The sequence below is a fragment of the Notolabrus celidotus genome, chromosome 23 (genome assembly GCF_009762535.1).
Source record: "Notolabrus celidotus isolate fNotCel1 chromosome 23, fNotCel1.pri, whole genome shotgun sequence".
Classification (NCBI taxonomy): Eukaryota; Metazoa; Chordata; class Actinopteri; order Labriformes; family Labridae; genus Notolabrus; species Notolabrus celidotus.
The window spans coordinates 1733382-1754327 of NC_048294.1; the positions used below are offsets into that span (position 1 = coordinate 1733382).

The following is a 20946-nucleotide window of genomic DNA, read 5'->3' on the forward strand; positions in this document are numbered from 1 at the left end:
CTGTTATTATGGAGGCAGGGTTTATTATCTATACTGCACCCAGTCAGCAGGAGGTGTGAGGTCTATATAATTTGGCCCCAAAGCAGAAGCACTCATTTAGCATCCTTTTTAATATACAGTGTATGTGAATGACAAACGGGGTTTAACAAAGAACCTCTTACCCATGGATGATCTGTCCAAAAAACTAAATTTAAAACTCTGTTTTCTCAAGTTTTTCTTCTTTTAAGATTTCATATCGAGCAAAACAGTCAACAACATCTAAAACCCTAGATTTGAATATGACAGTCGATTGTGTAATACACCTGGCGCTCATTCAAATCAGCTTAGAGCACCTGTGTTTAGGGGTCATGATATTTAAATGTCGACTATTCATAGGAAAACATGTTCTTCAAATTCAAGACTTCAAATATTCAACACATAACCCAGGTGTGGGCTGAATTTTTATATCAACAGGGAGTCGCACAAAGAGCAGGGTTTCAACTGTTTTCAGATTATTTTGGTGTTTTATACTACAATATTATTAAACTTTCATCAGTTGTTGCTTAGAATAATGCAGTGTGGATGAAGCATATTATATGATATGTCACAAGTGGTTCAAGTCGCTACCTAAAAGAATCATACTTTAAACCTAAATTCATTTCTAATGCTTAAAAAAGTAGACTTGTTACCGAGAAGAAACATTAAATAACCTTAACACTAAATGAATTATAGTCAGGTGTGTTGATATGTACTTACAGCTAAACACAGCATATCACTGTCAAGTTTGATGAATCTAAGAAGTGTCTACTACAACTCTTTTCATCACGCCATCCGTCCATTAAAGTTGATTCAAATGAACTGAAACATAAAACTGATGCTTATTCAAATCAGTCATCAGGACTAGAACACCTGTCTCTCTGTCATATTTATAATTTCCATACCTAAACAATCTAAGTCGTTTTCCGGTTATTATGCCCTTCATAAACACTGTTTTGTTTACTTTTGCTTAAACAATTCCACCCTAATGAGCATGCAATTGTGAATATTTGTAATAAATTTGCATTCATTTCAATTCAGCACATACATTTCTCTGTGGAAGTCAATCTCAGCATTTTAAAAACACCTAGAGGAACCCCTTTAAGTTTTTCCTTGTTCTTAAACACAATAGTATGCACCTAATGAGGGTTTTTATCATTTTAGAAACGTGTCATTTCACCAGTTTTATTTTGTAGGCACAGAGTAACAGATCAAATCTTCCAGTATGTCTCCGTATGCTGCCGAAAGTACTTACAGTGATCCTTTATTCATGATGTCATCTTTTTAACATATACTACATTTTAAATGAAGTTTAGTCAGTCTACTCTTTTTTTTTCAATATTATTTTTATTGTTTTCATATTAATGAATTTAAAAAAAAAGATTGAACTTCCCTTTAACCCCACATCTCTTGCTTATGACAGTGTACGTGATTTAAGTAAGAAAAAGCAAAGAAAATGTACTCATACAACCGTAAATTCCATATATGTATCTTTGTAAAATAAAGCATAGCAGCACAGTAAAATTCATGAAATAATTAAATAAGACGAAAAAAGGGAAAAATAGTATTGATTCAAATATATATATATATATATATATATATATATATATATATATATGTAAATACGTATATGTATATACATGTAAATATTCACACATAGTCTACTTTTGTATACCAAACTCATTTTCATATTTAAATGTCAAGGAATAATGAAGGAAAGTAAATAAATGAATAAGATACATAAATATTGTTAAAACAATTATTATAATAATGCAGTCCAGGGCTAAAACAAATACAACAAATACAAATACAAAATTCTGAGTTGCATGCATCATATCACAGAAACCTGTGTGCATTCATGTCTTGACTTAAGGCTACCTCTGCTAATGTAAGGAGGTAGTTAGACCTCCACTTACTGCAGAACCTACTGTTCAAGTAAAAGAAAACATCATTCTGTACTTAAAGGGAAGCCGTAACCTCCGGTCTTGAAATATGAAGCCTATGCAGAAGAGTTAAAAACTGCAGTTCCTCGAGCATCCACTTGAGGCTGGCTGCAGAAACACGGTAACCACATACACACCAATTCAAAGAAGACGACATTTACAGTAGAAATAAACATGTTTACAGCCTGGTTCATAAAATTTGTTTAGTCTAAATAGCTAATTCTTTATCAGCATACACTGTACGGGGGTAAATTACTTTATAACTCTTTTTTTTAAAAGATATTAAACTAACCAGCTTTGCCCAGATTAGGACATTGCTGACTTGATTGACAGTCGGGAACACAGTAGCTGTTAGCGAAAAAGGCTAAAGGCCCGCCTCTTTACCTCACATTAGCTCGGACAAAGTTTGGTGTTCAGCATTTCCAATATGGCACCTGCCAACGATTGGCTTCAAAACTACACTTCAGGAACATATGAGCTTCATCACGAATACTACGTCCATTTACCATATTAACAAAAGCATCTTTGGTCTTTGTTCTTGGATACTACAATCCAATTCAACCTGATGTCTGTCTTGATGTGCTGCTGGTCTTGCAGCACTGAAGTTTTCCGGCCCTTTGAAGAAAAAGCAGAGGTAGAACAAGACTGCTCGGCAAAGAGAACCAGAATCCTGACAGCAATACATAACATTCTTCAATCACCCCGACTAGTGGTGAGGAAAGCAAAACAACGAGAAGCAAATTCTCCCCAAACCTTAACAACAACACTCCTAGTATAGCCATGATGGTGTAGAAGGCCCTCAGCTTTGATGGGTTAATCCGCTCTACACCCCCGTCCCCTGGCCTTGGACGAACTAGAGTACAGACAACAGAAATGCTACAGAAAGAGATAACAATTAGGGAAATGCATGTGACCAACAAATAAGCCGTTAAAAAGACAGCTTGGTCTGTTGCAGACATCAAACAAGATGTTACAAAAGTCAGCAGCCAGACACAACAAGTGGTGATATTTCTGATTCTGGTCCCTTTTGCATTCCTCAAACTCAGGTAGGTTATGGGGTGAACAACAGCCAGGTAGCGCTCCACGCAGGTTGTGATGTGAAATAACACCTGTCCAGAATAGTTTATGGTTAATAAGTAGGAACCCACCCACTTCATTTCCTTGTGATTAGCGTTGATGCCACAACAGATGAAGCTAGAACCTAAGACATTTAGCAGCTCAATCATGATCATGTGGTAGGTAAAGTGATCCGAGTGGCTCACTGTCACTTTGGAGCCTTGTTGCTGCCACCGTTGAAAACCCAGGTGGAGGACAAGTATGTAGAGGGGGAGGAGGAAAAGGATGCAGGAGATGGTGAAAGTGGTGACGCTGACGGTGGCAGCTGTGCTGTTGAGGCAGTCGATAACTGGATACTTGTTGGTGGAAGAATCCGCCTGGGAGGCATCATAGGAGGAGGAGGAGGAGTTGAGTGACATAACTTTGGGGAGAAAGAAAGGGGGGTAAGAGTAAAGAACAAAAGCAGCAGAATACTTTGGAATGGTGTTGATTATAAACTACAGTTACTGTGGGAAGAGTTTTCAGTTCCACTCTGAGAGGCATGTTAGCATGAAAACAGTCTAATACAATGAATCATATAGAAGAAAGGCTGATGGGAGTGTCTCAAGTAGTCTTAAACAAAGCTGTTTCACAGTATGAAACTTAATCTACTGTATATACGACTGAATTCTTTCCACAAATATATTATAATAAGTTGAGTTGAGTATTGAAAAAACTCACTGCTGCCTGTATCATTCATTTATACAAACTAGAGGACCTTTACCACAGACCAGGGCAGGTAATCATGTCGATGGTTAGGTGAAAGCAACAGAAGCATTTTGTTTTGTGTTGATAAACTTCAAGTCCTTGCTCACATTTTCTGGATTATCCCAACATATTGATCTTCCTCTTGTGAAGTTATAAACCAGTCTGTTTCATGTAGACAGAACCCCTCTATTTAGAAGAGGTAGCTTACAAAATTACTTTGAAGAAATGTATTTTATTGGGATGTGCCATCTCGTTTTAGAGGGGGTCCCAGACAGACAATAACAAAACTTTCCGTTTGGTTGTAATTTTAAAAAACATAAACATTTCATATTGAATTGGTTTTTTTTCTGCATCTGCTCATCATGGTAATAGATAACACAATTCAGACACAGAACTCTTACTCATATTTGTAGTTAAAATTATGAACATGAAAATGTCTTATCCAGCTAGCTATTTGACTTTCTTAAATTAGAATAAAAAAACAACAAATCATGTAAATATAGATATGTATCTACGTCATGTTAATTTTTATTATAGTTATTTTACTCTATGTAATACAAAGTTTTAAGATAATGAAAAACCTTTATCATGATATTCTTTGCACTCACCTGGTTAGTAGCTGGACTCTAGTCGCACTGCTCTGCTCTGCTCTGTCCTGTATTAGTTTGTTTTCTTTGTGTGATTACTTTGAGTTATTTGTGGCTTTTGCTTTTGCATGTTTAATTTATTCACATCAAAACTGACTAGTTCAACTTAAGGCTGCAGCATGAGCACATGGCTGAAGTCTTCCGCTGTTGTGAAAAAGAAATCACAAAACCATCTGATGATTGGTTTATGTCAACTCTTTAATACAACAATATTTTAACACAAAGTGCCGTACATAAAAATAATAATAAGAGTAATAGAATGGAATAAATTAAAAATACAAAAAAAAGAAAAAGATCCCCTGAACCCCAGCCCACAATGCATTTGAAAAGTTAAGAACATGATTATTTAATAATAACAATAAGAAGTCAGAGCTCGGAGCTTGTTCAGCCCATAGACTGTATAAAATACAACTCAACTCCGCCTCCGTTTTTAATTCCCTGCACACGTGTGCTAACAAGGAGCTTAGGAGGGAGGCATGCTAGTTGTAGGCTGTCTTAATAAACACAAAGGTCAGTTTTACTCCCCACATCTGCAGATTTGAAGATCTAGTGAATGATTTTTATTTTTCATGGAAAAGTGCTAGCGCTAGTTAGCATAGCGACATAGTTACATGTTCGTAGCTGTGTACAAAGACACACGTCGACATACTGACAAATAAAACAACAAGAAAGACTAAATCTGTGACCAATGGTTCAGAAAGGTCCTGCCGCAGGCGCCTCTCCGTCAGGATCAGATTCTGGATCAAATTCAGAGGGTTGAAGTAACCCAGGTCTGTGAGCAGCCGTGTATATTCAGCCAACATGTAAACATTAGATCAACGTGCTGGACAGCCGAGGGCACATCCACTTCCTGAGGGGGTGTGGTCAGAGAGCTCATTCTCATTTAAAGGCACAGACACAGAAAACAGCCTGTTCTGAGCAGGGCTGAAAAAGAGGGGTTTACAGGCAGACCAAAATTCTTGAGTTTGCTTTTAAAAATGTTACGTGTACCTCTTAGTTTATTGAGATGAAACTGAAGACGCTCTACTCCAAATCTCATTCGGTGTTATTCTTACAACACGATAATTTTCCTGCTCTTTGCAGAAACAGAAACGGTAACACCATACTGCTCGGGAGGTTAAACCAGACCCCTGACACCACCAGCCCACATCTTACTTCCTCACTCAACCCTGAGAAGATGTAAACTACAAGCACGAACACGTGACCCCCAAACCTAAACAGCAGAGCTCCCAGTATGACTGTGATGGTTTTGAAAGCTTTCATCTTAGTTTTGTCCACCCTCACCCGGTTCCCAGCCGTGTCTCCTGGCCCCGGACGCATCAGAGCACAGAGAACAGAAAGGCTGCAGAAGGACACTGCAGAGATTGAGAGTACCATGAGACACAAGAATGGGATGGAGCTGGAATCCGCTGCTAGCTTAACGAGACCAAACAATCCAAGATAGAGCAGCCAAATACACCCGACTGTGATGTTTCTGATCCGGACGCCGCCGCTCTGCTTTAGGCCGAGGTAGAGGATTGGATGAACAACAGCCAGGTAGCGCTCTGCACAGGTGAGGATGTGAAAGAACATCTGTCCATTGGAGGTGGCCGTGAAAAGGTAAACACCTACCATAAGCAACCATAGATCAAAAAGGTAGACACCAACACAGTAGAGCAAACAACCAAAGATCCCAAACAGCTCCATGGCAATCATGTGGAAGGTGAAAACGTCAGAGTGACTCGTTTCTGCCATGGGATTTGAGCGCCGTTTCCTCCACTGCTGAACACCGAGGCAGATGACGAGGACGCAGAGAGGGACCAGGAGGAAGATGTTGGCGAAGGAGAAGGCAATGAAAGTGAACACGCTGGATCTGTGGTTAAAGCAGGTGGCTGTGACAGGAGGGAGGGAGGAATTCAAGGATGTGAAAGGAGGAGGAAGAAGGGAAGCATTGGGTGAAGAGTTGAAGGACATAACTGTGTGGAAAAGGAATGGAGAGGAGGATGAGAAGGACACAAAAAGGAAACTTTGTTAGATGAAGTTTGTCCTTGCCACTGGTGCTTGTTTACGGGTGGAATAAGTTGGGCCTTTGGCAATACTATTTAAAAAGGCGGTATCATGCGTTTTCATATTTTACAAATAAAATGTTGAATTTCAGTATTAAACTTAGGGAAAAGTCTCAAACTGTTTGGGAGGAGACAGGCTGCTCTGAACAGCTTGTTCAAAAGTTTCACAAAAAGAGACAGATTCGAGATTTCCTCAGATCGTGAGAACACAACAAACTTAACACTTCCCAAACAAAAACATCCTGTCCTGTTCTCTTTAGCTGCTGATTTTTTTTTTTTTAAAAACCCTTCCCAGGTTAGATTTGGGGTCCAAATTTCACAATTTGTCATCAAGAAATACAATTTTGTAGCATGGCAACATTTGTGGAGGCTTCCAGATTGCTGGGGTGGCCTTAAAGAGACAGTAGCTGAAATAAGAGTTTTTTTCTGAAGACAACAGCCTAAGATAAGTAAAGAACTTCTTGAGCTGTGAATCGTGTACAGCTATTAAAAAGACAATATAAAGCCTGAAAGTGAGCACAATACCCCCTCTTTAAATGTAATAAAAAATAAGTACCTGAATCCTGTTTGTAAATGTGTAAACTAATTGATTCATAAGTCATTGCAACAACATGAAATATCTGCCAAGAGCAGTACCACATGTTCAGAAAAAAACAAAACAAAAATCCAAGAATGAAAACTCACTTTTCCAGTCAGGTACGGTCGTAATCTTCTGTCCTCTGTGGCTGAAACTGAACCTCAGAAGTCAAGCATCTCCCCTCTCTTTATACTCTCATGCTTTTAAAGAGTTTGCGTGCATGAAGACGGACTACAGACTGTCTGCGGTATTGTTTTTTTGCATATCACAAAGCCATTATAGGTATCTGTTTAATTGATACTCTCTACTCAAAACTTCAGTAAGCAAATGTCCGGTTTGGATTTCTTTTTCATAGTCAGGTCAGATTGCATGGCCGGATCCAGGATGTCAACGGGAAGTGGGCAGTTTAGCCGTTGTTTGTGGTAGAAAGTTGTAGTTTGGCGATGGACTTTGCCTTGAAACCATTCATAAATACTCTATTGTTGAAAACTTTCAAAAACACAAGGAAGCACACACAAAAAAGATGTAGAGTTTTAATGAAATCCAATGTTAAAACAACTACAAGTCAAAAGTTTCATCACATAATGTAATACATATAGTAAGATAAGATAAGATAAGATAAGATACTCCTTCATTCGTCCCACAATGGGGAAATTCATGGAGTTACAGCAGCAAACAAGAAGGTGTGCAGTACAAGAATTTAACAAGAATATATATAGGGAAGAAATGTTCATCAAAGACGATAGATTGGCCATAATTCTCCTGTCAGCCACCACCTCCACAGGGTCCAGGACTGAGCTGACCTTCTTCACCAGTTAGTTCAGTCTTGCTCTCCTGTATCCTGTCCGCCCACAGAAGGTGAAATCCTTCCAATGTGGCATTCGTGTCCGGTGTTAGCTCTGTTAGCATGATGCTACTCTGCCAGTATTCCCACTGGGGCTGGGTTAGCTCGTCCACCTTATCGTAGATAGATCTTACATTCCCCATAACGGTGGGTGGAAGGACAGGTCGATGTTGTCTTTCTTAGCTTGCACCTCAGTACCAGCACGTCGTCATTGCCTCCTTCTCCTCAGCTCGCAGGGAACATCGGGTCTAGCATCGTTTAGCATCAACATGCTACGGGCTGCTAACAGCTGATCTCGTATGTAAACAATGTTACCATGGATACACGCAGGATCTCCGGACACACACAGGAACAAAAATAGCAAAAAAAAAAACCAAACAAACAAAATGTGTACTTCTCATCACCTCTTCATTTAGTATATTCTTAAGCATGATGATCCTGGTTCTCACTCAGCAGCATTCTTACTGCATGTTAATTTACCTGCTCTATGTAGAAACAGCAGAGGTAACACCACACTGCTGGGCAGACGTAACCAGTTACTTGACTCAAGAATCACACATTGAGTACCCTGTGGAATATACAGTGAGGTGTACAGTGCAATATAAAACACACAAGTCCCAAAACTGAAAAACAAAGTTCCCATTATGGCCATGATTGTGTTGAATGCCTTTTGCTTTGATTGGTGAACCCTCTCTCTGTCCCCGCCCCCCTCTCCTGGCACTGAACGCTTTAACACTCTGAGTACAGCGAGGCTGCAAAAAATGATAACAGCTAAGGAGATGACCTGTTGCACAGTATGCACTATTATAATGACATCAAGTGTTTTTGAAGCTAGTAAGAACATCTTTGCAAAAAACAGAAGCCAAACACACAAAATGAGGATATTTCTAAGTCTGACGCCCCTTCCTTTACTGACGCGCATGTAGGTGATGGGATAAACAACAGCCAGGTAACGCTCCACACAGGTGAACGTGTGAAAGGACATCTGTCCACAGGAGCTGCTGTAGAAAATGTAGGACGCCACCATCATCACCACTGTGTTCTTAATGTAGACTCCGACACAGTAAATGGCAGATGCCAACATGTAGATAATCTCCATCACAATCATGTGGAAGGTGAAGAGGTCGGAGTGACTCGTGGAAGCAGAGGGTTTCCTCCGCTTCTGCTGGTGACCCACACGCAGAGTGATGATGGAGAGAGGGACCATGAGGAGGAAGCTGATGACGGTGTAGGCTGTGAAGACAGAATTGCTAGCTCTGTATTCAAAGCAGTGGTTAAAATTGCTCAGAAAAGAATAAGAGGATGACGTGTTGTGTGACATGTTGGAGGCCTAAAGGAAAGAGAGATGAAAAGAGAAAGAAGAGTGAGGTGTAGAGAAATGATGAAATGAAGTATGATACAACTAAACTATAATTTAGTAGTTTAAATTTTTTTTTTTGTAATTCACTTTTTTTTTATTGTTTTCAAGAAAGTGCAAAATTCAGAAGGAAATAAAACAATACAGAAAACAAATAAATTTCACATAAAAAGTATTAGTAAGGCCAATGACAAAAGAAAGACATAGTGATACCAAACAAACAGTAATAAAAACAAAAGTAAATAAATAAATAAAATAACGTAAACAAACGAAACTAATTTCTCACAGGAAAAACACAGAGCTCAGTGCACCGCAACCCCTCGCACACTCTCATCACTATCATAAACAAAGGTAGTTATACCGTATTTTATTATATCCATAAAGGGGCTCCATATGTCCAAAAACATCTCCTGTCTGTTATTTACCTTAAAAATGACTTCTTCATTGGTAGCTATTTTAGTCATTTCACCCAGCCATTCATTAAAAGAGATGCTACTTTTAGTTTTCCAGTGTCTGAGCAAGATCCTTCATCCTGGGTTAAGAGCCAATCTACACCACAGACTTGATTGGGAAATGCTACTACATTTTTCCATAAACTCCAAGTCATTTTGCATTCATAAAGCATGTGGAAAAATGTGCCTCTACTCCTGTCACATCTCCAGCAAATGTCGGAATCTCGTAGCTTCAGTCTTGCCATCTCGCAGGGTGTCCAGTACCCTCTATGAATTACCTTACATGTTATTCACCAAGTCTGAACTTCCCTAGACGTCCTACACCAGGACCCAACAATTTCCTTCCACACCTCAGTATTAATTTCCACCTGAAGGTCCTCCTCCCAAGCCCTCTTGATTAGTCGTTTAAATGTGGCGTTAAGGAATGGTTGTAGAAATGTTAAATTACAAATGCTGTTTCAAAATCATTTCTAGGATAGAATTTAGCATTGCTAGAAACATTTAGTTTTTATGAAACATTTACTAAGAGTCAGTACTTCGACAGGCTTTGCACTTTGAATATTCTAGTGTTTGATTTTGAAAGTCAAAAAGCTTTTCAACTTTTTACATAATTTGACATTATTTGAAACTTTCATAGTTTTTGATAACCAACAATTTAACCTTTACACTGGGACCAGTAATTACCTTAAGCCTTAGGATGTCACCATCAAATACTGATCGAAACACATACTGAACAATCAATTAAACAATCAAAGGAAGTGTTAGACGGTCTTTAAATACGATACTCACCATTGAAGTAGTTCGACTTTCCCCACGCTGTGTGTCAGAGCCAGACATCCCAAAATGAATATCTCATCGTATTGTACAGTATATTAAAATGTAAACATCTAGAACATGAAACATGTGCTTTGCATGTTGCAAAACCATTCCAGACTTGTTATATTTTACAGTTCATTTATAAAGGCAAATGTTATTGTCACACTCTCCTTTCTCAGGCGGACCAAAGCCTGGACGGTCCTGCCAGTATCGACCGTGCATGGATTTAATAACCGAGTCATGCACCATTTAACGACGCACCATGGTGTCCCAATGCCTCATACTACCAGTTAAAAAGGGAGGCTTTTTCGCACACAGTTGCTCCCTTAGAAAACCTCTGCAACTCTATCAAGTGTTCTGTACTGCAACCAGCTTTCTTATCTGTACAGCTCAACTCAGTTTTATTTATATAGCACCTTTCATACATTTAAGCATGCAGCCCAAAGTGCTTCACAAAAGAATAGACAGAAAACAACAGCAATAGGTAAAATGAAAGTGATATGAAATACTTAGAATTAAAAATCAACCTCAGACATTTGTCAGTTTTATATTCAGTAAATTGAATTAGTCTCTTTAGACCAACATTTCCCAGAAATCAAACTACACAAGCGATGAATGGCGTGTATTCAAATCAAGTATTGTGATTAAGCCAAAGCGGCTGTTTGATTCAGTGTATTCAAATCTGGGTGATGAACAGATACAGGTTACAAGAAAAACAATGTGTGTGTAAGGGGGAGTTACACTGTCATGCAAATATCCACATTGACATCATGACTGAACTTTTTCAAAATCTTTTAAGAGAATGGAAACTGATGAAACTAATCTACCATCATGTTTTCGTGTTTGTTTTTCTTTTAGGTTTTTATAAAAGGTTTCATACACTTTTGGAATGCCATCTCTTATCTAGGAAAAACAGCAACCTCCTGTAAACTTTAGTTACAATACAATAATAAGGCCACTAGGTGTCAGCATTTATCTCCAACAATATTTCAGCAAAGCTGATTTGCTGACCCTGCCTCACAGGCAGAAGTCTTATCATTCAATTTAGTGATCATTTTTGTCTTTGCTCTGCAAAAACTTGAATCTTAACAAGCATATTTTTATTATTCTAATCAAAATATCTTGTCACTCTTAGTAAAAGTCACATTGACCTGACTGAACTAGAAATATATCTCATTTCAAGATACTACAAACCAAAAAGAAGGACTTACTTGCTTGTATTAGCTGCAAATGAGGCACACTGAGGTAGATGTTTTTACTTATTAGACATTGAGATACTTTGGCTAAAAATTTAAGAAATGCACTTGCTAAGATTTTAATTTTGTAATTTATTGTTAAATGTAATGTTTCTTTTTAACCAGTTTATGTGTTGTAAGGTTGACATTTCAATACCTGGTTTATCTAGTCCTCATGTTCAAATCTAGAACCTACAAAGCTCTTAATGGTCCGACACCTTTGTATCTTAAAGAGCTCATAGATCCCTATTACCCGTCTAGAACACTACGCTCCCAACATGCAGGACTGCTCATGGTACCTAAAGTCTCTAAAAGTAGTATGGGAGGTAGAGCCTTCAGTTATCAGACCCCTCTCCTGTCCTTTTTGATAAAGCTTATAGTTAGAGCTGGATCAGGCTTGGACCAGGTCTTAGTTGTGCTGCTATTGGCTTAGACTGCCGGGGGAACTGACACTGATTGCGATATACGATAAAACAAAACAATATCAAATTAAAGAAACATAATGTATGCAATAATAAAATTCAATAAAATATATAATTAATCATTTTCTTTAAAAATGTTTTATATAAAACTACAAATAACCTTTCTAGCTATAATTTCAAAAATCCCAAAAATGGACCCCATTGATTGAAAGTCTTGATCTTCCCTCTACTGTACTTGATGCTGGTACATTAGACCTGTGGTTACAGACTTGATGAGTCAGCACATGTCCCGCTGTTTAGTGCATCTAAACCATGTTGTTTTGTTCCCTCCATGTTCCCTGTTCCCTTTGAACCAATTCGGACATAACGCATGTAAAGAAAATTTCCCTAGAGTGTGAGGATGTCAAAGGAGTCAACTTTATCACTTGTTATGTGACTTACAAAGAACTCAAATGTGATGCTCAGTAGACACACCCACCCTTCACTCAACACACTCCATGCGTTATGTAAAGCAGGCCAGCTGTGTAACAGCAGCACTGTGAGAAAACCAGAGACAATCAAGGTTGGTCTTTTTTTAATACCTAAATACATTTAATTACTAACCTCATCTGAAGCTGTACATGACTTACTGAGCCTGTGTCTTTAAAATGTGCTTGTCATTGCATTGTCATCTAATGTAATTATTTTATTATTTTAAAATTTTAAAATTTCGTATTGATTATGATCCCTTCAAACGTAGCAATGTCTATTTATAAACCCATTTCAGGTTATATGGCATTTAATTTTGATCAATTATCTCTTTTTTATTATTTTATTTATTATTTACTATTTTATTATTTCATTTGCTGCTCAGAGCAATTCATTCATTTTTTTAACAGTATTTTTTATGGATTTTCAATAAGAACATACAGAAAACATCACCACATACCACACCAGTTGCAAAATAAAATACAAGCAGCCTTAGCTGCATACACAGAAACACACACAAAAATAATAATAATAAAAAAAAAAAAAGAATTGTCACATTCAATAGCCTTACAGATAAGTATAATCTACCATTGCCTGAGAAAGTCCATTAAGGGTGCCCACGCCTCTTCAAATTCTTGCATTTTACCCCTAATTACATAGGTTAACTTTTCTAGTGTAACACACATTGCCATCTCTCCAATCCAGAGCAATTCATTCTAATGATAATTTTTTTTTACCAGTATTAGGTTGATAAAATATTGAAATGCTTCTCCAGTGTGAGAAATAAATTTGAAGTAATTTAGGTTCAGATTTTTTGACACGTGGGTTGAAAAGGTAAAAACAAATGTACATTTAGGGGGCATGTTGAGTTCTTTTCTCATTCTGCACCGTTTTTTATTTTTGTCATGCATACACTTTGGATACATCTACAGACTATGTGGAAGTTTATTTTATTAGATTGCAATCAGGGTTTGGGAAGATGTCACACACATGTCACTGTGAGGTTTGGTTATTGTTTTAGTGCTGACCCAGGTCTCCATTCAGACTGTCAATGTCAATTTGCATTGTGGGTCATTTTCAGGTCACTGGCTTTGACATATGAACACATTACAGTACAAAGCTCTTAACCCAGACCTGTCCTGACAGTGTCCCAGAGCCCACTCAGACCTTGGTCAAAGTCTTTTAAGAGACCAGCAGCTCTCTCCATATTTAGCAGTTCAATGTAATCCTCCAGCTAAGAGTCCTTCATGAAGCATGTTGGCTTTCAATCCTTCCAGTTAAGAAGAATCAGTCTTTTAACCGAAAGGCACCCAAGGGCCCACATTTTGGAGGCCTGCCTTTGAGGGCCGTTTCAGACCTGTACCGTGCTCCGGGTGAATCAGGATGAGACAAGATGGTAACAATCATAAAAACACAAACCAGAATGCATGGAAGAAAGTTGAGCCCTCTAATAGGTCAAATGTGTCGAAGGTGGGATTAAATAGGAGACAGGAGCTCTTGAAAATAATTCTGTTTGATGGCATATTCAGAAGACAGTAGACTTTGTAGAGTCCAAGTGAGACCACAATTCAACTCAGTGATATTCAATCCTAGTGTTCATAACACAGTCTAGACCAATTGCTCTAAAGGGTATCTGTTTGGTAGTTTTGTTTTGCAGGATGGGAACAATAACTGTCAAAAATTCATGCCTCAACCACACAAAGGTTTTTATTCTCTTACTCACAGTTGCAAGGAATCTAGCAACTCAGAGAGGATCATTCTCAGTGTTCTCTCATTTCTATCACTTCATCAGGGTCCTTCAGCGTTCACACATGTCAGTCAACTCTTCCTCCTTCTCAAACGCCTCCCATATCTCAAACCGCAGAAGCTTTCTTTGCTTCGATTCGCCAGATGGAACCTTCGCCTTCCTCACCTTTGCCACCGCCAACTTCCTCCTTCTCCTTCCTCTCTCCATCCTTGTTATCCATGTGGGATTCCAAAGATGGACGCTGCAACGATCCACCTCTTCGACAAGAGTGACAAGCCACACCGACGTCTTCACCTACCACATGGTGGCCATGGAGTTCTTCACCCTGCTGGGATCTGGCCTTTACTGCGTTGCTGATTTTTTAAGAAATGAGCAGATAATGATAGCTGGGTTTTATTTGTTTTCTATAATCCTACCTGGTCAGACAAATTTTCACTGCATGACTTGCATTGAGCGCTATGTAGCTGTAGTCCACCCAATCACCTACCTGGGCCTGAGAAAGACGAGTGGGGTCAGGATCAGAAATATCAGCATAGGCTGTGTCTGGCTGTTGAGTGTTGGATGGATGCATGTGACTTACATCCACTTACCATATCTTGCTGTAATCCCCTTGTTCTTATTTTACACTGTTTCCCTGCTGGTCATCTCTTTTTGCAGTCTTTCTGTCCTCTGGGCTCTCAGGCATCCATCGCCTGGAGACAGATCTGGAGACAGGGTCAGGGTTGACCAATCCAAGCAAAGGGCCTTTCACACCATTATGGCTATAATGGGAGTGCTGCTGCTTAAGTTTTCTGGGCATCTAATTTGCTTGGTTATATATAGGTCTACTGTTGCAGTGGGTAGGGATCCGTGTTTTGTCCTCAAAAGCTCCTTCTGGTTGAGCCTTCCCAGCAGTCTTGTTTTACCTTTGCTGTTTTTACAAAGAGCAGGCAAACTAACATGTTGTAAGAACAACACTGCATCAGGACAAGGGTCCAAATAGGGCATCTTAAGTTGTATCTTATCTTTTTATTATGTCTTATTGTCCCTCGTATAGATTTGTAAAATTCTTAACGTATCTCAGCCTGGTGACTTTGTAAAGCCTCAATAGGTTGTTTGCAATAACGTCATGCAAGTGACGTGTGGAATTCAAATGGGAGTCAGGAAGTAAATTTCAGAATGGACTTAACCAAGGAAAGCCCGTACTGTGCAGCTCTAGACACCGTAATAAGACAGAGATACCCACAAAAAAATCTGAATTATGTCAGAAGAGATCTTCGTCTCATGAGGACTTCCGATTTTTTTACTGACCCGAGCTTATTTCTGAATGTGTCTGCCGTTGACATCACTAACTACCCCGTCCTCCAGACTTCATTTTACACCACCGAGCAGAGGAAGGTGTTCAAAAGCCTCCTGGCTCACAATCTTCTTGAGTGGTCGGGTCCACGACCTGGGTATCAAGGTGCTCAACAACGATTGTCTTTAGGTTTTCTCCAGGGTGAGTGTTTTTCAATTAATTTCCAACTCAGAGAGGATCATTCTCAGTGTTCTCTCATTTCCACTAACGTTAGTTTACTTACCGCAGGTTAACCCTCTAAAGGGTTCAGCCAACAGGAGTTTACTTAAACATAGACATATATATATACAGCATACGTACATTACCTTCACTCACCCTGGACAAATTGGTCACCACACACACAGGCATAACCCGACTTTGCTCCTCCTGACCATAAACAAAGGTTTCCTCGTTTTTCAGAGGGTTTTTTGCATTTTCCCCCTTGAGAACCACAACCTTTTGGACACGATAAACACTTGTCGACTTCTCTGTTTGTTCAGTTAGGGAAACCGAAACAAACGCAAACCGTAGGCATTTTTCTGTGTTTATGTGTCTGCGCAGACTGCTGCAGATCACTTCCTGACCCCATCTACATTTTACCGCCACTGCCACGCAACGGAAATGACGTCATATGCAAACAACCTATTCAAACCTCTGTCTAAAATGCTTCATTTTGGCCATTGCCTCTGTTTTATTCTCCAACCAGTTTCACGCCGCCATGTTGCTGCAAAGTGTTCCTATGGAACTCGAGTCACAAGAAGCGAGAAAACAAGTATGCGCAAAACTTCCTTTCACAGAAAATAAATGTAATTAAAGCCGCCAGCTACAGCCATTGCTGTGCTGCAGTAAGAGGTACAATCTACATGACCTTAATGAATAGGTAGATGAGGCCTAGGCCTAAACTGTGAGCATATACCTACGTAGTTTTAACACAGAGTTTGTTGTAGGACTGCTTTGGACCAGGTAGGGCTATAACTTAAATGAAGGCATCATCTGCCATGTCTGAATTTTGGGCCACGTTGAGGCATGCAAAATATGAGGGAAAAGCGGCATAAGAAAGAAAGAAAGAAAGACTGAAGAATGATAATCTTTAGGGTTCCAATATGGCCTCACTGCCACTGGGTGTCGGTGCTCAGGACCTAAGTAGAGTATACATCGCTGTTTAATGAAAAAAAAAAAGAAAAAAAAAAGGACTTGGCAGTTTTATTCAGATCGAGCCATTTTGACAATATTGATGTCATTAGATGTGGTCATGCACACCCACCTAGTAAGGAGTTATTCCCTCAAAATAATTCAAATATTTTTTTCTGAGTTGGACAGTTTACATCTTCATGAAACACCCAAGTCTCCTGTCTAGGTTGTTTGATTATTAGGACACATGTAAACAGGCAGGTGTTTGGCCTCAACGACACTATATGATTTGAATAAGTACTTGTTTTAAGTTACGACTGATTTGAATTCTGTCAAACATCCAGTGTCAACATACATACCGAAAAGAGAAGTTCAGCTTAGGGCATCTGCCTTCATCATAAACGCTTTTCAAATCTAATAAATAGATATGTTGTATTTCTTATTCATCCTGATATATATATATCTATTGTCCTGAGTCATGCTCTGATGTTTGTGTCAGCTGTAGCAGAAGGATATTATATTAAAGGGATAACTTGTTTACTGTACGCTAAAACTACAAATGGATTAAAATGCAAAAAAGGTGATTGAGTGATTTGTATTGCTTGGACAACATGCAAAAAAAATTAAGCCACAATCATTCAGTCGACATATGAACGACACAAAAGTTTACAGTCCAGACACAAAGAGGAAAGATCATCAGAGAGCAGCACAGAAACTTAACTGATCAGGTGAGTGTATCATGAACAAAGTTTAAGATTTTAGTCATATTTTATTAAGAAAATGACATAAAGCAAATTGAGTCACTAGTAAGATGTTAAAATGATGGTTTCAACAAGTATGCTGTGTTATAAAGATGTTCTTTTGATCATCAATTGTAGTCTATTTAAGTATACTCACTTAGATAATAATGTTTTTGATTATATTGTGTAATTTTAAAGTCATTTTGGAGCCGCATTATGAATTTGTGGAATTTTTCATCAGATGAAACCATAACATAACCATAAAAAAGGACCATAAGTACAATAAATACTAACTATGGTGTGTTGAGAGACTGCAGGGGTCCAAATAATCCACAGCAGCTGTTTTCCTTATTGTACGCCGCCTGGGTAGTGCAACATTATTTACAAAATTGGAGAAAAATTAACATTTTGTTAAACAAAATCACAAAACAAGAAAAACTTTTACAAGCAGTGAGACAATTATACAAGTGACGGAACATTTTTACCAGTCCTGAAGCAAATTTACAAACAGCAGATTCTACCGTAAAAGGAATATACCAATGATTTTCAAAATAAAAGACATCTGTAATATGAAAATGTGCATTTTTTTAATATAATTAATATAATTATATAATCCTCCTTCCTCTCTACGTCTTCATCCTCTACTTGGGTTTCCGTCAGTGGAAGCAACGGGGCTCTGGCACCAGGATGACCCACTCTGACTTTTTCACCTCTCACTTGGTTGTGATGGAGCTGATGGGTGTCTTCGGTTGCATCCTCTGCTTTTTTGGTTACAATGCTGGTCTCCTAAAAATGATCTTGATAGGCATGTGTCTTTATGGTTTCAACTTATATGGACGAATGTTATTTCACATCTCAACCTGTGTGGAGCGCTACTTGGCAGTTGTTTACCCCATAACCTACCTGAGCCTGAGGAACGCCAAGGGGATCAAAATCAGAAACATCACTGCTTGCTGTGTCTGGTTGCTGTGCTTGTCACTGGCAGCAGCCATGTCCCCTGGAAACAAAGCTGAGGATACTGTCCCATATGTTTGTTTCCTTTCAACCTCCATGGTTATCGTTTCTCTCTGCAGTCTTCATGTTCTTTGTGTTCTGATTCGTCAGGGGCCAGGGGACAAGAGTGGGGGCAGACAGCGGCCCGACCAAGCCAAGCTCAGGGCTTTTTACACAGTAATGGCCTTACAGGGAGTGTTGATGTTAATGTTTGGGGGGAATATCATTTCTGTTGTTTTGTCTAAGTCACTAGGACTGGATGGAATTAAAAGGTGTCATGTATGGTTGATGATCCTTTGGCTCTCTCTGCCAAGCAGTCTGGTGCTGCCTCTGCTCTTTCTGCAGAGAGCAGGAAAACTACTGTGATGTAAGAACAACAAGGAATCCAACCATGCATAAGCTTAGACAGAAGTAACATGTCTTCTTTTTGTTATTATTAATTTTACCTTTGTTATTTTTGTTATTTTTACCTATTTATTTTATTATATTTTCACTATTATTATTATTATTATTATTATTATTATTATTATTATTATTATTATAATTACTCTATTTGTATTGATTTATTTCAAATTTTTGTTATTATTTATTATTATTTCTATTATTTATTTATTATTATTATTATTATTATTATTATCTTTATTTATTTGTATTTCAACCTATCGTTATTATTGTTATTTTTCTATTCTTTATGTTTTTCTTTAAATTGTTACTTTTAATTAGCATTGCTACTTTCATGAACTAATTTATTTATCTTTCTACTTTTTTTTTTTTACATAAGAAAAACATCACTTGCCTAAATTGTTTACCTTGATCTTCTGTATATAATGTGTTAAAATTGAATAAACAGATCTTTGAAAAATAAAGAAATAAGTCCAATGTCTTATAACAGATACTATAACTCTAACTTACAGAGACATTACATTTCCAGCAAGTGCATATGTATTAATATTTGAACAAAAAACATTTCAATATATTTTATTCAACACTTTATTCAACATTATATCATTTTTTCCCAGTTAGTTAATAATGAGCTTCATTGCTTTCACAAGTTAAAGCTGTGTGTGCGAAGACAGACCATCAAATGAGGGTTACATAATCAATCAATCAATCAAGCTTTATTTTTAGTGCACCTTTCATACAAATCGAATGCCATTCAAAGAGCTTTACAGCGACATGGATGATATAGAAGTAAAGACTAATGCACACAAATTACAATAAAATGTATATAAATAAACAACAAAAGGAAATAGTTCAGAAATAAGTAAATAGAAAAATAACACATGACTAATTAAGGCAATAAAAAACATAAAGATAAAAGTCTAAGATAAATAAAAGCACTAAAGTAGCAGTAGTCTTCGGTCCACTGAGCAAAACATCGACTTTTGTTCGATAAATGTCAGTCAGAGTGGGGCACTGGTGGCCTAGTGGTCTAAGCGCCCCACGCTTAGAGGCTACAGTCCTCGTCACAGGGGTCGCAGGTTCGATTCCTGGCCGGTCAACCATTTCCTGCATGTCTTCCCCCACTCTCTACTCCCCACATTTCCTGTCTCTCTTCAGCTGTCCTATAAAATAAAGGCAAAAAGGCCAAAAAATAGAACTTAAAAAAAAAAATCAGTCAGAGTGAAAATGCTGAAAAGTACATTCAGTATATATTGAAAGGGATTGTTGTGGGGAGTAAAATTATAAAGGCAATAATGACATTCAACCAAAATACAAATTTATAATAATAATAAATCAACAAAAAAGAATTACCATCCTGTCATTGAAATAAATGATTGACAGATTTTCCAGGTCCAGAAACAACACAAGACACAGACGGGTGTTCTGGTCTTAGTGATTTGAATAAGCACCAGTTTTAGGTTACAGCTCGTTCAAACACACTTCAATGGACAGACGGAGTGATGGATAGAGTCAGGAAGTTTATAAACAAAGCAGTCTCTTACACATACATCTATTGAATTAATCAGACAGAAGAAGAAAAACTCAAGGTTAATTTAATGATATATTAGTTGTAACATCTTCTCTTGAAATAGTAGTGCACAAATACTTCATTTTAAGACAACATCAAGCTTTTAAAATGCTACTAGTGGCTAAATTGATTTTAAGATTTTAACTCTCACTTTCAAAGCAATAAATGGACTGGCCCCTGAGTACCTAAGTGAATGCCTTAAAATGTATGTCCCCAACTGCTGCCTGAGATCCACCGGCAGGTCCCTCTTGGAACTCCCAAGGGCGAAATTACAAACCAGAGGCGAACAGGCCTTTGCAGTCAGGGCCCCGTCCCTCTGGGAGGAGATTAGGCAAGCCACATCCTTGTCCTCTTTTAAATCTCTTTTAAAAACACACTTTATTTTATAGGACAGCTGAAGAGAGACAGGAATTGTGGGGATTAG

At 38.2% G+C, this 20946-nt stretch overlaps 1 protein-coding gene across 33 annotated transcripts in view; it reads left to right on the forward strand.

Moving 5' to 3' along the window:
* LOC117807007 overlaps positions 1 to 20946 on the forward strand; it is a 94801-nt gene that overhangs the window by 24411 nt on the left and 49444 nt on the right. For 2 of the 33 annotated variants that reach the window (XM_034676032.1, XM_034676031.1), the window contains exon 3: positions 14417 to 17262. The exons of 30 other annotated variants lie outside the window; for them this stretch is intronic. In XM_034676032.1, the coding sequence (XP_034531923.1) occupies positions 14417 to 15353 (937 nt within the window). In that variant the 3' untranslated portion in view covers positions 15354 to 17262. Of the gene's footprint in view, positions 1 to 5491; positions 6572 to 14416; positions 17263 to 20946 lie in introns of those variants that run through there. One more of the 33 variants, XR_004629885.1, reaches the window with a different exon arrangement.